The 19,034-nt window shown below is 44.5% G+C and overlaps 1 protein-coding gene across 2 annotated transcripts in view; it reads left to right on the forward strand.

The window, feature by feature from the left end:
* Positions 1 to 17,415, forward strand: part of LOC124629546 (protein borderless) — a 30,338-nt gene extending 12,923 nt beyond the window's left edge. The window contains exons 2-8 of one of the 2 annotated variants that reach the window (XM_047162974.1): positions 8,123 to 8,354; positions 8,482 to 8,763; positions 8,834 to 9,024; positions 15,805 to 16,252; positions 16,357 to 16,563; positions 16,636 to 16,929; positions 16,992 to 17,415. In XM_047162974.1, the coding sequence (XP_047018930.1) occupies positions 8,123 to 8,354; positions 8,482 to 8,763; positions 8,834 to 9,024; positions 15,805 to 16,252; positions 16,357 to 16,563; positions 16,636 to 16,929; positions 16,992 to 17,218 (1,881 nt within the window). In that variant the 3' untranslated portion in view covers positions 17,219 to 17,415. Of the gene's footprint in view, positions 1 to 8,122; positions 8,355 to 8,481; positions 8,764 to 8,833; positions 9,025 to 15,804; positions 16,253 to 16,356; positions 16,930 to 16,991 lie in introns of both variants that reach the window. The other variant, XM_047162973.1, reaches the window with a different exon arrangement.
* Positions 17,416 to 19,034: the final 1,619 nt, after the last annotated feature.

A 19,034-nucleotide genomic window follows, 5' to 3' on the forward strand; every position in this document is an offset into this window, starting at 1 on the left:
GCCTACCGGGGCTGCGACATTGCTTGAAAGAGTTACCGGTGATCTGGTATACTACATGGTGGGTTTTAGTCAGTATGTGTCTGACACTCATTCACGCTGCACCTACAGCCAGACCAGTCATCTTCAGTAAAGTGGATATGGTCATCTTCATCACGTATTTACCAACTCATAGTGCTTCTCTAACTTTATATATCGAATTTCCGTTTGTGCATAGCACAAAAACCAAAGAGTCGGCCTGCTAACGGCAGCTTTTAAACTAAGCAAGTGTAAAAGTAACCAGAATTATATTCATCCATGTTGAATAATTGAACACATTTTCAGAAACCACAATAACAGTAGGAACCAAAGCGAATGATCTTTTCATAAAGATCTGATTGACCCGAGGTGATCAAGTCAGGTCTGGTCTGTTCGCTCATCAGATCTTTGAAAGCGGTTCGGTGGATAGCTACTGTCGCCCTGTTTACGTGTGACACAAAATAATGGTATTTAACTTAATTTTGGTCCTCCGCAAGAGAGCGAACGTTTGTGCTATTTATAAATACCGATGTGCAGTAGTGACTCACAGTATAAACAGCACTTATGATTCTTCTGATTAGCTGGCTCCTCCAAGAAGTGACAAATTGCGAGCGCACATTCTGAAAATATTGGCAAAACTGCAGGCTTCAAGTACACATGAATTGGACTTCATCACTGATACTACATTGCCTGTTCGTGAACTAATGCACAAACATTTCGGTAGACTCCCAAGTTAACGTAGTGAGTACTTAGTGAGAGTGAGTGCACATAAACCTACCCTACCTTTGAACTGTATCAACATTGCAAAGTTTTGACTGTTAGACAGCTCTTCATTCTAATGACAGTTCTCAAAAAACATTCTTTAACACACAATTCAATTAGTAATTCCCAGAATAAAAGGATCCCCACTGTATGCACAATAAACAGGTACAACACCAGTTTCTCACATAATTTTTTTGGTTTTCTTGGGACATTCCTTTACCATAAAATATACCAAAAATTACATATTGTTACCAATACTAAATTACAATGTAAGAAGAAACTGACTACATGGCTTCAAAACTTAGATTATGACTCAACAGAAAAATTATTAAAACCTATAAACTAAGCTAAATTAGTAATTATTTATAGTAAAAACAAAAAACCTTCATTGTAGGACTACACGTCAAACACTATTGATACCTATGCTATTTATATAATATGTCGGAGGCGTCATCAGGATGGCACTATCGTCCGACATCAGTTAGGGTAATCAAGCAAAGAGATAACTCAAAGAAACTCAAAACTCAAACAAACTCAAACAAACTCAAAACTCAAACGTTTATTCAAATTAGTCAGAACAAAAGACAGCCCCCAAAACGCCCGGCCTTCGCCACTTCCTATGTGTTTTGGCTGGGGAGAAGAAGTGGCGGAATAAACTCCCAGCAACACATGTCTGTCTGTTAGGTTAGAAGAACCATTACAATAACCTTTACACTTTGGATCTACAACGGTACTACAACGCTAGGCAATAACACTAGGTACACTAGACCCTACGTCAGTAGGGTAGTTTCGAGATGTGCGCAGCACGACGACTCGACAAAGACTCGACGAAGCCTCGACCAAGACTGAACCAAGACTCGATCAAGACTGAGCTCCGCGGACGCCACGCTGACCGCCACGACTCTGCCAAGCGCGCCAAAATGTTGTTTCACCGGAAATGCCACCAGAGGGCGCGCTTGCGTCTCGTTTAGTGTCCGTACTATTGACTCTCTCCAACATATATATTGATAACTAAATGCAAAACATAAATTAGATATTAAAAAAAAAAAAAAAAAACTAAAGAAATTGATGATATTACCTAAAATATGAAACAAAAATAACTAATAATATGAAACTAAAATATGAAACAAAAATTAGAATTATTAAATACACCACTACTAACTACCTACTAAAATAAATTTATAAAAAATAAAAGTACTTTGCTAACTAAAAAACTTTCTAGGATTAATTCATCTGCCCTACCACAAATTTTATATCCTAAACTAATCTACTCTTTTAGGCCTGTATTTTTTTTTTTAAGTCTTGATTAGTAATTAAACTACATTTGATCTCAAAATGACTACACTTTTAAGTTACTATTAATTAGAAGTTCGCAATCGTATGTATTGTGAATGTAATTGTACCCACGGAAAAGTGGCTCTTAATATTAAGTTAATTTTGTGTTATTATTATTTACTAGCTGTTGCCCGCAACTTCGTCTGCGTGGGCAATATAGAATCGTCAAAATACTACTTATCCCGTAGGTGCATTCTTTCACGTGACAGTATAATTAGGATTAGCACTTAGCAGTCGCATAGATTCATTGATCAAGGTTGTGTTGTGGATGTGACCATTTATCTAAACAAAAGAAGTAAAGTTTGTGACGTTGTTCAGCCAATTTGGAAAATTATTACGTATGGTGCGTAAGTAATTTTCACAGGAAACAGCTATAATCTATGTCTACATGCTTTGAGTCTGACAAAGCTGTCATTTGTACATTTTCTGCAGCTGCTGCGACTAATCAGAAGCCAGAAAGTCTGTCAGACTTGCCATGGATATCGTCTTGTGTAGTTGACTGGATTGAAGATAGGTAGATAGGTAGTCGCTCCAAGCAAAATATTGGTACTCAAACAGATTCGGTGACTGGAAGCCAACACCAACATAGTTGGGGAATAGCTGGATGGATGATAAAATGAGTCATCATCATCAGCAGGCGCATAGGGTAGGATAGTTTCACTTACTCACTATGGTAAGTCTGACCCCACATTAGGCGTGCGCGATCCTCGGGCGTGTGAGTAGCGCGGGCGTCGCGAGCGCGCTGCGTGAACGTCGCGTTTTGCTGCCCTGCGGCATGTGTGAAGAGTGCAAGCGACGCGCTCGCGGCGAGCACGCGGCGCTCAAGTTGCGTTTTTACCCCTTCGCCCGCTATCCCCGCCGCCCGCTAAACGCCTTAGCACTTAAACGTCAAGGAGAGCGGCGCGTGCGCGCCGCGAGCGCGCTGCAAATGCCGCAGGGCAGCAAAACGCGACGCTCACGCAGCGCGCTCGCAACGCACGCGCTGCGCCCGCGCTTCTCACACGCCCGAGGATCGCGCACGCCTAATGTGGGGGAGGCCTAAGCCGGGACTCCACCGAAATGTTTGCATTAGTTCACGAATAGGCAAAATATACGTATCTGTGAGAGTCCACTTCATGTCTTCGTACTTGAAACCTGCAGTTTTGCCAAGATTTTCAGAATGTACGCTCGCAATTTGTCATTTCTTGGTGGAGCCAGCAAATCAAAAGAAACATAAGTGTTGTATACTGTGCGTCACTACTGCACACCGGGAAAATTTCGCTCTTGTGGAGGACGTTTATATACCATACTAGCTTCCGCCAGCGGCTTCGCCCGCGTGGTGTGTTGATAAAAAGTAGCCTATGTGTTAATCCTGGGTATCACCTCTCTACATACCAAATTTCAATCAAATCGGTCCAGCCGTTTTTGCGTGATTGAATAACAAACATACATCCATACATTCTCACAAACTTTCACATTTATAATATAAGTAGGAAGGATTATGTGTCACACGTAAACAGGACGACAGTAAGTATCCACCGAAACACTTTCAAAGATCTGATGAACGAACAAATCAGACCTGACTTGGTCACCTGGGGCCAATCAGAGCTCTATGAAGCGATCATACGCTTTGGCTCCTACTGTTATTGTGGTTTCTGAAAATTCATTCACCTCATTCAACGATGAATATAATTCTGATGGTACTATTAAGAACACTTGCTTAGCGCAGAAGCTGACGTTGACAGGTCAACTCTTTTGACTTCTCGAATAGGATACCATTGGTTTTTGTGCAATGCACATCTGCAATGCATTCTGGATTAGGATAGGATATAGGTGGATAGGATTTGCATCAGAGAACAATTCTGTCTTTGTGATTAAATGACATCAAACGTAGTTTTATATAAAAGGTGTTTTTTAGGGTTTTTAGACTTGGCTCGGGTCTTACTGAGACTGTTCGTAATCGTGAACAGTGTATTTGCGATCAGAAGTTGAAAGTAAGCATGTCTCTGGTATGCGGCGCGTAATTTGTACGTTTTCAGACGCATAAAGCATTTTACGTGTGTATGGTATTAAATAGAGAAAGCACCCATTTCTTATCTGCACTTTGTATCTGGGCTTGTTTTTAAAGCTACAGAATCCTACATTACCTACCTCACGCTTAGCAGCGATTGCGAGAGATAGATCCTCATTTCTTCTAGGATTAAGTTTACATATTTTACATCAGAAAAAATAATTAAGGTCTACTTAATACTACTCACTCAAAGTAATTTGTTTTAAGGCCACCACATTAGTGGAAGATAAGCTAAACTATGTTTATGAAAAAATCCTGATATGAACTCCATCTGTAACTTTAAATGATAATTAATTGTTCCACTAAAGTCATCATTTTTGACATAATGTTCAAAAAATAATTTAGATGGCACCGTTTTAAATTTGGCTGAGAACTATTAATTTTCTTTTCATCAAGGTAATAATTATAGTTGGATTTTGATGTGGCACGGCAAACTGACAAACACTATTGAAATGTCTATCGAAAAATTACACTACGTGTTAAAATATGGTGAATTACGGAAAATACACAACTCCATCTGTTGAAATAATAATCCTCTATAAAGAATGTATGGTAATATTGTCATTTACCACCTCGCTTCTTTGACAAATTTGTTGTATTTTATTTACCACAGATGGAGCTACTTTAACCTTGGCTAAACAAAATTTTCATATTTTTTTTTCTTCCGAAGTTACTTATAAAGGTGTGATTTTCTGTGTAAAGATTAATAATAATAATAGGCCGATCAACTAATATAAGTACAACATTCAAATGTACAGTTTTGACAAATAGATTGCGTGTCGTAATATTTTACATCTTGAATTCACAAAATTAATCATATCTTTTGATAGAGTGAATCGATTTCGATGAAACAAAAACTAAGTAATACCCCAAGTTACGTAGAATTTTTGTATATAAGCATTGTCTGCATTTAATTCGTAGATTTTACGTGAATCGCGAACAAACAAACAGATAAACAGACAAACAGACAAAAATGATGGAAATGGGTTCTGTTAGTTATCCTTTAACATGCTGGCTATTTTTTTTGTCAATTTCTTCAATGTACAAAAATTACTTTTCTACAGATTTATTATATGTATAGATTATTAATAACGCGTATTCATAAGTGGAAAAAGCTATAATTATATGTTATGTGTTATATATTTAAATGTTTATTTGCAATAATAAGTGCAGTGACTTATGTTTGTTAACGTATTCCTATTTTCTGTTATTTTAATTTATCTATGGTATAAGCATTACGATAATAAGCATAGATGTATCTTAGATTTCTCTTTGCCTCTCTCCTTACAAAATGTACTGTATAAAATTCAATAGGATTAATGGTGATCTGTAACACAGGGGTAACCTTAAGCAGTCACCATTCTCTTAGAAATGCAACTTGTATTTAATGTACTTTTAACACTGTAATTGAAGAGAAAAATAAAGATTTTTTATTTTTATTTATTTTATTATAAAATCCCCGTAATACAAGTGTTTAGTGTAGTTAGGGCTGCCATCCGTCCGGGTTTCCCCGGATTTGTCCTCGTTTGGAGGCCGTCCGGGGGCCGTCCGGGCGGGGTTTCAAGAAGTGTCCGGGGAAAACCCGGACAGTTTTCATGTAAGGAAGCACCTCATTGGATTTAAGTATGTGTTAATAGTAAATGGATTACAAATTAGGTATTATTTTGTTTAAAAAAATCGTACTCCTTCGGGGAAAAAATGCGATTTACGCCAAATGTCCGGGTTTTTTTAATGTTTGTCCGGGTTTGGTGAAATTCGAGATGGCAGCCCTAAGTGTAGTGTACCTACTGTAGTGAAACTATACGCCTGCCCCATGACTCTGTCATCATGAACCCAGCTATTCCCCAATTATGTGGGTGTTGGCTTCCAGTCAAGCCGAATCTGTTTGAGTACCAATATATTACTTGGAGTGCCTATCTGACCTCCTCAACCCAGTGAACTGGACATCACGTTATCCATAGTAAGACTGTTTGACAGACTTTTTGGCTTCTGATTAGTCGCAGCAAGCAGTCAAAAATGTACAAATGACAGCTTTGTCAGAACTTTGTTTCCTGTGAGAATTACATACGCCCCTTTTTTTTAACGACGTCAAAAATCATCAAATGACCCCTCCCGCTGTAGGTTAGCAATAGCGAGGGAGTGTCAGACTCTTACTGTCTAAAACCGTCATGTTCCATCGTTGGCCTTTTATGTACCAGTGCCGCGGTTACTCTTTTGAACAATCCCGCAGCCCCGGCAGGCCTTGGCCCTACTGGGCCCCGCTGGGGTTGCTGACATCTCTTTAAGAGTCGCGTGGAACAACGCGCCGCCGACAGGCGTCTGTTGTCTATCCAGACATGAGCGATGAGCTACCCGAATCCACCCTCCACAGACCCACGCCTACGCCACGTGGCCTGGAGTCGCCTCGCGAACCCTTCTTCGCTGTCGAAAAATTTGTTTTTTTCATCCCTACTAATATTACATATAAATGTGCAAGTAACTCCGTCTGTCTGTCTGTCTTTCACGTCTTAAACACTGAACTAAGTTTAATAAAATTTGGTACAGAGATAGAGTTGACCTTGAAAAAGAACATAGAATAGTTTTTATCTCAGACTTTTGAAGAGTTCTCTTGGATATAAGCGAACTTGACGCGGGCGGAAGATAGTAGAAAATATCAGTGCCACCTAGAGTCATAATTTTTTGAAAATGAACACAGCAGTTAACCTTAAGGCGCGTACGCACGTACGAACACGAACATAGCGAACACAAACACCAGACCCGAACATTTGGTTCGTACGTATGGACGGCAAGCCGCGTACGCACGTACGAACAAATTTGTTGCGTTACATGATATGCAACAACTTGGTTCGCACGTGCGTACCACTATCGAACATCGAACACTCTGTTCGTCAAACATGTTCGCGGCGATCCTTGTAGTGTGTTCTGTATGGACGGCGTTCGAAGCGCTTTAATAACTTCACAATCGACCACTTCCAACGGCACCGTCATGGCTACTAAGATAGAGTTCACGACTGTTGTTCGCGAACTCGACTCGAACTATGTTTGCGTACGTGTTCGAATATGCCGTCCATACATACGAACCAAATGTTCGGGTCTGGTGTTTATGTTCGTGTTCGTACGTGCGTACGCGCCTGCATATTCGAACACGAACGCAAACATAGTTCGAGTCGAGTTCGCGAACAACAGTCGTGAACTCTATCTTAGTAGCCATGACGGTGCCGTTGGAAGTGGTCGATTGTGAAGTTATTAAAGCGCTTCGAACGCCGTCCATACAGAACACACTACAAGGATCGCCGCGAACATGTTTGACGAACAGAGTGTTCGATGTTCGATAGTGGTACGCACGTGCGAACCAAGTTGTTGCATATCATGTAACGCAACAAATTTGTTCGTACGTGCGTACGCGGCTTTAGATAGACAACGACTGTCCGATAGAGCAGGGTCACGAGCCGCGCGAGGCGGGCGTGGGTCGCGGGGCACGGGGCGCGGGGCGGGGGACGCGTCGAGTGCCGCTCCTGCGCTAATGTGCGACTGTCTCACCAAGTAGACAATTACGGGTCCCACGCGCACTCGGCCGTGGTAGGTATCGCGGGGCTGCTGGCGCATGCGCACATCCCACGCGCAGCACCCGCCCGGCCCCGGCTCGCGTCACGCCACGCGCTGCTGCCATCGCATCTCCGATCAAAGCATTTCATTTATGCGCAGGTGTATGCGCGATTAAACATTAAAAACTTAAAAAAAGTTTTTTTTTTGTTTTTAATAAATTTTTTGTTATCGCTGACTAGGTCTTAAATGAAATGATACTCATATTGTAGAACTGCATTAAAAAGAACTACTCCGCCATCTTGGATTGTCCGCCAAAAGTACAAACATCCGAATTGAAAACCTCATCCTACTAAGGGTACTCCTAAGGTCATTTAAATATTGAAATAGTGTTGCAGTAATGGCGTGGTATTGCAGGGAGACACGATATTCTCGTGGTACAGCGGCGCGGGCACGGCGCGCGTGGCGGACCGCTGGGGCGGGCGCGTGCGCCGCGTGCTGGACGGGCGGCTGGGGCTCGGTCGCGGCTCCATCAACGTGAGCGCCGTGCGCGAGACCGACGCCGGCCTGTACCGCTGCCGCGTCACCTTCCCCAACCGCACGCCGCCCGCGCGCAACAACGGCACCTTCTACTACCTCGACGTGGACGGTTAGCATGACCCATCGCAATGCTTAGCTATTTTTTGTTATTTTTTGTTTTTGTTGTTTAATGTTATTTTTTTATTTATTTTATATGAGTGGCTTCTGAACTGACTCGAGTGCTCCCTACTCTTCAGGAGGTAATCTGATAGTGACGCCGCCAATGAACGTGACCGTGCTGGAGGGCGAGCGCGCCGAGCTGGAGTGCCTGCCGAAGAGTCCCGAGGCGGCGGTGGAGTGGTTCCGGGAGGGCACGCCGCTAGGCGAGCTGCCCGAGCTGGCGCTGCGCGCGGAGCGGCCCGCCAACGGGTCCCTGGTGCTGCGGCGCGCCGCGTCGGGGGACCCCGGCGAGTACGAGTGCCGCGTGCAGGACCCTGCCGGCGCCATGCAGAGCGCCAGTGCCTTCCTCGACGTGCAGTGTGAGTGTCACGCCGCGCGCTCGCAGCCGCCGCCGCCCTCCTCTCTAATGTTATGTCGTTTCTGTTCTAGATAAAGCCAAAGTAGTGTATGCTCCGAAGGAACGCTACCTACCGTACGGCAAGCCCGCAAGTCTGGACTGCCACTTCAGTGCTAACCCACCGTTGACTAATTTGCGCTGGGAAAAGGACGGCTTCCTCTTTGACCCCTACAATGTCCCTGGAGTGTTCTATAGTAGGAATGGAAGTTTGCTGTTCAATCAGGTAAGTAAACAGTTTACTCGGTACCTACATCATATTAATTTACCTTAAAACTAATACAAGTCTCTAGACATATAATCTGTATGTTACTGTAAGAGCCCGTATTTATTGGTTAATCTCAGGATCCAGTAGTCAGGAAGTAAAATATCACATTCTTTGATACTGACTCTGGTAATAGCCTACACGATAAATGGGCTATCAGAACGGAAACTATATTTTAAATCGAACTAGCTAATTTACAGGTCCTGAGATAAGAGCGCTCAATCAAAATCAAATGTATATTCGCGAAACATTTCGAGCGGAGATAATCTATGCGCGGTTCCAGGCACCGGCTCTTGTCGTGGTAGTCGGCAATCAGTTTACTGTTGCTCGAATTTGACACCTTTGGAAAACCAAGTGAAAGATCCGCTAGTATGAGGCGTCGTCCTTTTAGGAGATGAATTATAAACAAGAAATTTATGTCGACTGATTTATTTGAACGGGCGGCGCCCTATTTATATGTGTACGCCTGCGACAGCGAAAATCAGCTTTTGAAAATTTAAAATTTTGAATTTGACATTTGAACTTCATTGTATTTTTCTTCATGACTATTGAAGGTTGCGAGTCGAAAAGGTTGTATGCGTTTCATGTCGCTACATCACTCCCCCCTAAGCGAAGCGAACGTTTGGTTTAACTGTGCGGCCGGAACGAGTGACGATTGTGTCACGCTGTGGTTTTGCCGCTGCTGCTGGTTGTGGCACTATGCTCGGGAAGCGTGATGGCGACGCTTGTTGCTTATTCTGCATGCTTGAGGAAGTGGGAGTGATTTCCTCTTCGTTAAGTAAGTATGCCGGTTTCAATCTGTCGATAGAGACGACTGCTGTACGCAAAGGCATCTGGATGGTAAATTGTTTTTCTCCTCGATGTATGACTTCGAATGGACCGTCGTATGGCGGGGTCAATGGACTCTTCACCATGTCGTTGCGCACGAAAACATGAGTACACGTCGCTAAATCTTTATACACGAATGTGTTTCTGTTGTTGCTATGTGACTTGTTACTCGGTGAAAGATTTGCCATTGATTCGCTCAGACAGCGAACAAACTCTGCGTCTTCAATTTCCGGCGGTGAAGGCTCGAAAAAATCCGACGGTATTCTGAGTGTTGATCCGTAAGTCATCAGAGCTGGACTGACTTGGGAGTCCTCACGTAAGGCGGAACGCAGTCCAAGCAAAACGGTTGCAAGTTCCTCGCTCCAGCGAGTGCCTGCACTTCTCGCCATGAGTGCGGCTTTTAAAGTTCGATGCTAGCGTTCGACTTTCCCATTTGCTTGTGGGTGGAAAGCGGTGGTTCGAATTCTAGTGATGCCGAACTTCTTCATAAGTGCCTTGAATAATGCAGATTCGAATTGTCTTCCTTGGTCCGTTGTTACACGTAGTGGGCAGCCAAATCGTGATATCCATCCTTCGTACATCGCTTTAGCAACGGTGTCGGCAGTGATGTCACGCATAGGAATTGCTTCGGGCCATCTTGTGCAGCGGTCGATCATCGTAAGAAGGTATCTGTAGTCGTTTGAAGGAGGCAGCGGTCCCACGATGTCTACGTGAACGTGTTCGAAGCGAGAGGATTTTTGAAAATTGCCTAGCGGACTGACAACGTGACGTTGAATCTTGCTGCGCTGGCAACCGATGCAGGCTTTTGCCCATAGGCCAACTTCTTTGTTCATACCCGGCCAGAAAAACTTTGCAGACATTGTTTTTCGAGATGTTCGTACTCCCGGATGACTTAGTTCGTGTTGTGCTTTGAAGGCTGCAAAACGATAAGCCACTGGTAGGTAGGGACGAATGTTGCCGGTAGATGTCTCGCATACGACGGGTCGTTGACCTCCTGGCCATCGGATGCGTGAAAATTTGAGTTTTGGGTTGGCCATGTAGGATTTCAGTTGGTCGTCCTTTTCCTGGTCTTGGGCGAGTTGATTGTAATCAATGGTAGCGTGTGAGAAATCTATCTCTTCTATGCGTGATAAAGCGTCGGCAGCTTCGTTGTTATCACCGTGCACGTATTGAATTTTTGTGCAAAACTGGCTAATGAAGTGGAGTTGGCGTTCTCGTCTTGGAGTATCACTGCTGCTAGGCGTTCTTGTTAGCGCGAAAGTTAATGGTTTGTGGTCGGTGAATATTGTGAGGTGATTGCCCTCTATCAATCTTCTAAGATGTTGAACAGCGGTGTACATGGCTAATAATTCGCGATCGTACACGCTGTATCTTCGTTGAGTTTCGCTCATGGATTTTGAGAAAAATGCCAGTGGTTTCCAAACGTTGTCGACCTTTTGTTGAAGGACGGCGCCGATGCTAGTATTCGATGCGTCAGTGTATAAACTTAGCGGCGCGTTGGGAATCGGGTGCGTTAGCGTTGTTGCTTCGAGTATGCTTTGTCGGCATTTCTCAAAAGCTTGTTCTGCCTCTTGTGACCATTTAATCGGAGTTTTGTCGTTTTTCTTGCTGTTATGTAGATATTTGTTCAATTCGTGTTGACTTTCAGCTTGATGAGGTAAACAACTGCGATAGAAGTTCATCATTCCAAGAAATCTTCGCAGTTCTTGAACTGTTTGAGGTTTCGGATAGTTAACGATTGCTTGTATTCGATTCTGAGTAGGTTTAATTCCTTCTGACGAGACTTCGTATCCGAGAAATTCGATGGTTTCCCTGTCGAATTCACATTTTCCAATGTTTAGACTGACGCCGAAGGAATCTAGGCGTTCGAGTACCATTTGTAAGTGCTGGCGATGTTCTTCCTTGTTTCTCGAGAATACCAGCATGTCATCAACGAAACAAAATACGATGTCGTCTAGTCCTCGAAGGACTTCATGCATGAAGCGTTGGAAGGTTTGACCGGAATTTCTTAAGCCGAAAGTCATGCAGTTGAATTCGAAAAGGCCAAATGGTGTTATTATTGCCGTTTTCTGTGCATCTTCTTTTGCGATAGGAATCCAATAATATGCCATTTTCAGATCGAGTTTTGAGAATATCTTCTTGCCGTGAAGTTGGTATGTAAAATCTTGAATTCTCGGTATGGGGTATCGGTCGGGAACGGTGACTGCGTTGAGTCTTCTATAATCTCCGCATACTCGTAGTGAACCATCTTTTTTCTTGACAACATGGAGTGGACTCGCCCACGGACTGCATGATGGTTTGCATATTCCCATCTCTATCATGCGTTCGAACTCGAGTTTCGCAGCTTTGTACTTGTCGGGAGGAAGAGGGCGCGGCCGAGAGAATATTGGAGGGCCGGTTGTCTCTATATGGTGTGTGACGTTATGTTTGGCTGGCGTCTTTAGTGACATAGGTCGCAGTACATCAGGATATTTTTTTAGAAGGTCGTGGTAGGCGTGGTCGTGATTGATCGTGAAAACGGTTTCCTCGCAGTTGTTTATTCTTATTGTACTTATACTGAGATCGGTCACTCGGTCTATGAGTTTTCTTTGGTGAAGATCGACTAGTAATTTGTGGTGAACTAAGAAATCTGCGCCTAGTATTGAAGTCTTCACCTTGGCGACGACGAAAGTCCACCTGAAGCTTCTTCGTAAGCCTAGGTTGAGCTCTAGAGTGCGCTCTCCATAGGTACGAATTTCTGTGCCGTTGGCAGCGAATAATTTGTAGGCCGTTTTTGCGGGCTTTGAGTTTTTTGCATTGCGAGCGGCCAATATTGATATGTCCGCTCCTGTGTCGATGAGGAATTTCTCTCTGCTGACGATGTCGGTCACACATAAGCGGCGGCTAGTTTGGTTTACATCGACCTCCGCCGCGGTCGATGTATTATTTAGTTTTCCGGCTTAGATCTGGAACAGGGTGATTCACATTTGCGCGCATCGTTGCCGAATCTGAAGTAATAGTAGCATAACCCATTATCGTCGCTCGGCTTGCCAGATGCTCGCTTTTGGCGGGAAACGCTGCGTTGACGCGACGATGAGCGATAGCGAGAACGGGAGGGAGGGTGGCGGCGGTATGTCGCGCGCCGATGGCTTGAACGTAGCTCGGCGACTTCAAGTGTTAACTTCTCGATTTGCTTCGAAAGTATGTTTATCTGTAGGTTGGTTATGACGTTTTGTTGAGCACGGTCGGCTGAAGTGGATGGATCATTTGTAGCGACGGCGGCGATTGAAGCAGGTTCATATTGTTCGAGCATCTTGTCGGCCATCGCAGCTATGGTTTCAAGCGATGATTCCGTGTTGATGGAAAGTACGGAGCGCACATATGCGGGTAACTGCTTCAGCCACATAACCTTAAGTGCTTCTTGGGACAATAATTTTCCGCCGAGATCACGCATTGTCCGAAGAAGGTGGCTTGGTTTTTGATCGCCGAGTTCGAGGCCACTCAACAGCTTCTGCAGTTGGCGATCGTCAGACTCTTGAAAAGTCGCTATCAGTCTTTCCTTCAAAGTCTGGTACTTGCCGGTAGCCGGAGGCTCCAGTATTAGGTCCGTAATTAATTCCAGGTTGTTGCAACCCAGTAGTGGAACGACAAGATTAAATTTCTGTTCATCTCCTAGTTTGCTGGCGGCGACAGCTGCTTCAAATTGCGCGAACCACAGCCGAGGATTCTGTCGCCAGAACGGTGGAAGTCTTGCCGGCAGGGATATCGTGGCCACGTCATTGCTGGCCGTGATACCGCCCTGAGCGTCGACGAATTCTTCATTTGGTCTCGACGTCATGGTGTCGATGGCTCTACTCACGGAGCGACTTCACGATCAATCACGTCGGGGTCACCAATTTAGGAGATGAATTATAAACAAGAAATTTATGTCGACTGATTTATTTGAACGGGCGGCGCCCTATTTATATGTGTACGCCTGCGACAGCGAAAATCAGCTTTTGAAAATTTAAAATTTTGAATTTGACATTTGAACTTCATTGTATTTTTCTTCATGACTATTGAAGGTTGCGAGTCGAAAAGGTTGTATGCGTTTCATGTCGCTACATCCTAATTGGCAGCGATCGCACGATGGCGCGATGCGTTTTTCATCTCACGATCTCACTATCTCACTTGCGAGGTTCAAATAGGACACTCTGATGAAAGAAGATGGATCAAAATTGCCCCACGTCCTATAACAATGTGACGTATCTCAAAAAAAAGATAAAAATGTTTAAAAAAATATGACATACTCTCTAATTCATTTTTTTTACACCTTCATACGAAAAAAATGCTTTAAAAATTGTTCAGGCGCTGTTATGAAAACATCGTTCATAGGACTATTTATGGACTATTTTATTACATTATTTTTTTGTTTGATAGGGTATACCTCACAGGTGGTCCCATAATCATCAGGTCAGGATCTGATGATGGAAACCCTGAGAAATCCAGGGCAACTTTTGAAAGTTGTAGGCATGCGCAGGATAAAAACTTGACTATAAGGTGTATGTCTTACAACAATATGCAACAGTGAAAGTTTGGAGCTGACCTGATGATGGAGACGAAAGAAGGTCGAGGGAACTCGACAACCGAATATGTAAACTACCTCGTGTTTGGGCTCATATTATTTGTATTGAATAGACCTTTGCAACAGTGAAGGTTTGAAGCTGACTTGATGATGGAGACCAGAGAAGGGCGAGGGAACTCGACAACTGAATATGTGAACTGCCTCGTGTTTGGGCTTATATTATTCGTATTGATAAGAACTTTCCATTTATGCGGATAGTGACAACTGTGCTTGTCACTGAAAAGCCAAAAATAAAAATAAAAACTTTTTACAATAAAAAAACTTCCAAAAACACTGAAAAGCAAAAAAAAAATAGTCTTAGGAGCATCGGCCTAGAAGTCGGTGGGGAAATAAACTTAGGTACATCCTTTAGACACCGACTTCTGAGGTAGTTTAAATATTTTCTTGTCGAGTTCCCTCGCCCTTCTCTGGTCTCCATCATCAAGTCAGCTTCTAACCTTCACTGTTGCAAAGGTCTATTCAATACAAATAATATGAGCCCAAACACGAGGTAGTTTACATATTCGGTTGTCGAGTTCCCTCGACCTTCTTTCGTCTCCATCATCAGGTCAGCTCCAAACCTTTACTGTTGCATATTGTTGTAAGACATACACCTTATAGTCAAGTTTTTTCCTGCGCATGCCTACAACTTTCAAAAGTTGCCCTGGATTTCTCAGGGTTTCCATCATGAGATCCTGGCCTGATGATTATGGGACCACCTGTGAGGTATACCCTATCAAACAAAAAAATATTTTAATAAAATAGTCCATAAATAGTCCTATGAACGATGTTTTCATAACAGCGCCTGAACAATTTTTAAAGCATTTTTTTCGTATGAAGGTGTAAAAAAAATGAATTAGAGAGTATGCCATATTTTTTTAAACATTTTCATCTTTTTTTTGAGATACGTCACATTGTTATAGGACGTGGGGCAATTTTGTATGGATTATGATCCGTCTTCTTTGTATGTTTGAACTCATCGAACGACGAGAACGCATCGTGTCATCGTACAATCGCTGTCAATTAGGACGACGTCTTAGATGAAAAACGCATCGCGCCATCGCGCGATCGCTGCCAATTAGGACGACGCCTGAAGGCGTTTTTACTATAGTGCAGAGATTTGTCCGATAGTGCACTGTCGTTGAAATGGCATTATGTCAGAACCTGCACGGTGAAGTGTTTTCGTCCAATAGGGGCAGGACCGTTATCGTTGATTTCCACGGCACGGAGGACTCTCACTAGTTAAGAAAACGACTCTAGTTAGAGTCAGTTCAGGCATTTGGGAGAGCTTAACTTTGACAATGTATTGATGTAAAGTGCCCCGCTTGCAGGTGGACGAGTCGCACGAGGGCGAGTACTCGTGCACGCCGTACAACGCGCTGGGGTCGGAGGGCGCGTCGCCCGGCGTGCGCGTGCGCGTGCAGCGGCCGCCGGCGCTGGGCGCGCGCCCGCAGCCGCTGTACGTGGCGCGGCTCGGCGCCACGCTCACGCTGCCCTGCGCCGCCGCCGCGCGCAACCACCACGACCGCCCGCTGGTGCGCTGGGCGCGCAAGGACGGCGCCGAGCTGCCGCCGGGCCGCCACCACCTGGACGACGGCAACCTGACCGTGGTGGACGTGGCGGAGGAGGACCGCGGCGTGTACGTGTGCACGGTCAGCAACGAGGCCGCCACCGTCGACGTGGAGACCGAGCTGCTGGTGGAGAACGTGCCGCCGCGCGCGCCCTACAACCTCACCGTGCGCGCGCACACCGACTCGCTGCACCTCGCCTGGGTGCCAGGTCACTACAGATATACTGGCTCAGACACGATATTAAATCGATGACCGTCGGCGGCGTCCCGGGCCTTTAACCGCACCGACGCCCAAAAATTACTTTGATTTCAGGTCATAATGGTCTGGAAGTGGACTACAACGTTTGGTATCGCGAGCGCACCGTCAGCGAGTGGCGCACCATGAAGATCTTGACGAGAGGCGTCACCGAGGCCACGCTCGTCGGCCTGCGCCCCGGCACCGAGTACGAGCTGCGAGTGCTCTCGCAAGACCTCATCGGCGACGGCCTCTTCAGCAAACCCGTATTCGCAAGAACGCTGGGTAACCTTGCGACCGGCATGTCTCCGTCTGAAAACCAATCTACTGAATTAAACATCGCATCGTATTACTCAGGTTCAACCGACGGAGACGTAGGCGAAACCGAAAACGCTGCAGAGGTCGAGGAGACGATGGAAGCAATAGAAGGAGAGCAGATCGCTTATGCCGCTCCCACCACCGAGGAGAGCGCCGGCTCGGGCGACGGCGCCGAGCTGGAGGTGACGGTGCGGCTCATCGACGACGGCGCGCTGGTGCGCTGGCGCCGCGAGCCGCTCGACCAGTCGCGCTGCACCGTGCGCTGGTACGAGGGCGCCGCGCCGGGCGAGCGCCTGCTGGCCACCGGCCACACGCTGCACGACTACATGCTCGGTAGGTGCGGCGACTGCGGCGGCGCGCGGGCCGCGGGCGCCACTGACGCTGTCTGTCCGCAGTGAGCGGCGCGGAGGAGGGCGCGCAGTACTGGGCGCGCGTGCAGTGCGCGAGCGGCGCGCGCGGCGGGGCGGCGCTGCGCGTGCCGGAGTACGCGCGGCTGCGCGGCGTGGCGGCGGGCTGCGCGGCGGCCGCGCTGCTGCTGGCGGCGCTGGCGGCGGCGCTGTACGCGGCGCGGCGCCGGCTGTGCGGCCGCGCGGCGCCGCGCTGCGACAAGCGCGCGCGCTGACGCCGCGCCGGCGGCCTCGTCCCTGTGATCTATATGCACTCTTTGACTCTTCGTGCCGTGTATGGATGTTTTTTTGAAGTTGATGTTGTTATTTATTAAAGTATGTCTGGGTATGAAGTAGAAACTAGTTGATTAATATTTTATTTTTTTCTTAGGTAATAAGCTGATGTTGTAAAATAAAAAAAAAAACAACCTTATTTTATTTTTATTTTTTACCCCAATTATGCCCGATATGCTTGTTCGACCAATCCCCATTGAGTTAGTGAATGTTACAGCCTTTTATCGTCCCACTGCTGGGCACAGACCTCCTCTCACACGGAGAAGGATTGAGCATTAATTATCAATACATAAGGGGAGTATATAAAGGGAGTACAAAAGGAATACATAAAGAAGTTTACAGATTAGAGAATATAAGGGATTCCATTATAGGAGTACATTAAAGAAGTTCATAAATCCTTGTGTACTCCCCGTACATAAGGGGGTATATAAGGAGAGTACATAAGGAAATATATAATGGGATTAAAAAAGGAAGTGCCTATACAAGGGGAGTACACAAGGAGAGTATATAAGTGGAAAACATTACATCCCATAGGGTTTCAGTCATCAGATCCTAACCTGGTGACTATGGGACCAACTGGCAGCTATTCCGCGTGGAACAAAAAAACCACGTAAATCACGTAGGTACAAATTGACCACATTTGGTACAAATTAGGCAGCACTAACTTTAATTTCTGTGTGAGCCGGCATTATAACCTCGAAATGCTAAACATAAAACAATAGTCTCATAAAATGTCACTAATATGCCTACTTTCCAAAAACATACATAATAGTGTCAGTGTACTTACCGTTGCTACAAGAAATCCTTATGTACCCACACATCCTTAGGTACACCCATAAAATAATACAAGAACGCCGCAATTTTCTTTTTGTTTACTACTTACAATTTACTCTTAATTTGTGTAATCGAATCCAAAATGGCAGCGTTTGCGTCATTTTAGTAGTACTGCTTTTTAGTGTTACCAATCCCACCCAAAACAAAAATGTGAAAGACTGCCAAGTTCGATAATATGGGAATGCTTCGCCTATTAAAGAAGTGAGATCTGAATAAGTACCAAGTTCCATACACATACCTCAGTTAAAAATAGTTAATTTTTAATGATGTTACTTGGCAAGTTTTCACACACCTTGTTATAAATCTACTAAACGCAATGAATCAAGTACATAATTTTCTATTAAAACTTGCCAAGTACATCATTAAAAAGTAACTATTTTTAACTGAGGGGTGGTACCTATTTCATTTATTTTTGTAAGGTTGTTTATTTATTTTTTTTCTTATGATTAAGTTAGTTAAGGAAATGTCTCATTTATACTATCTTGCAGATTTTTGAATATGCACTATGCTTCTTACAAAGAAATGAACTAGATTAACTAAATGGACTAGATTTACCAACTGACTGACATTGACATGTTATCATATATTATTATGTTCGTGGATCAAAGTTACACATTCGTTCTTTTCGAAACTGACTCACACTTGGCCGTTTTCAGATTTTTACTTTACTTTGACTAAATACAAACCTTTGTAACGAATTTCAGATCGGTACGACCATTCGAAGATATATTATATAAATATAGATAAAGGATGATGGGCAATTTTGTATGAACCCTGACCTGATAACCAATAAAGTTCTAATGTGAATTAGTTACTGAAATAAAACAGTTCATGTCAAGAATCGACCGGAAATAAGTACAGTCGGGCACAAAAGAGTTATACTTTATGCACCATTTTTTTTGTTAAAATAAAATCCATAGTAGA

Source organism: Helicoverpa zea, chromosome 4 (genome assembly GCF_022581195.2).
Source record: "Helicoverpa zea isolate HzStark_Cry1AcR chromosome 4, ilHelZeax1.1, whole genome shotgun sequence".
NCBI lineage: Eukaryota > Metazoa > Arthropoda > Insecta > Lepidoptera > Noctuidae > Helicoverpa > Helicoverpa zea.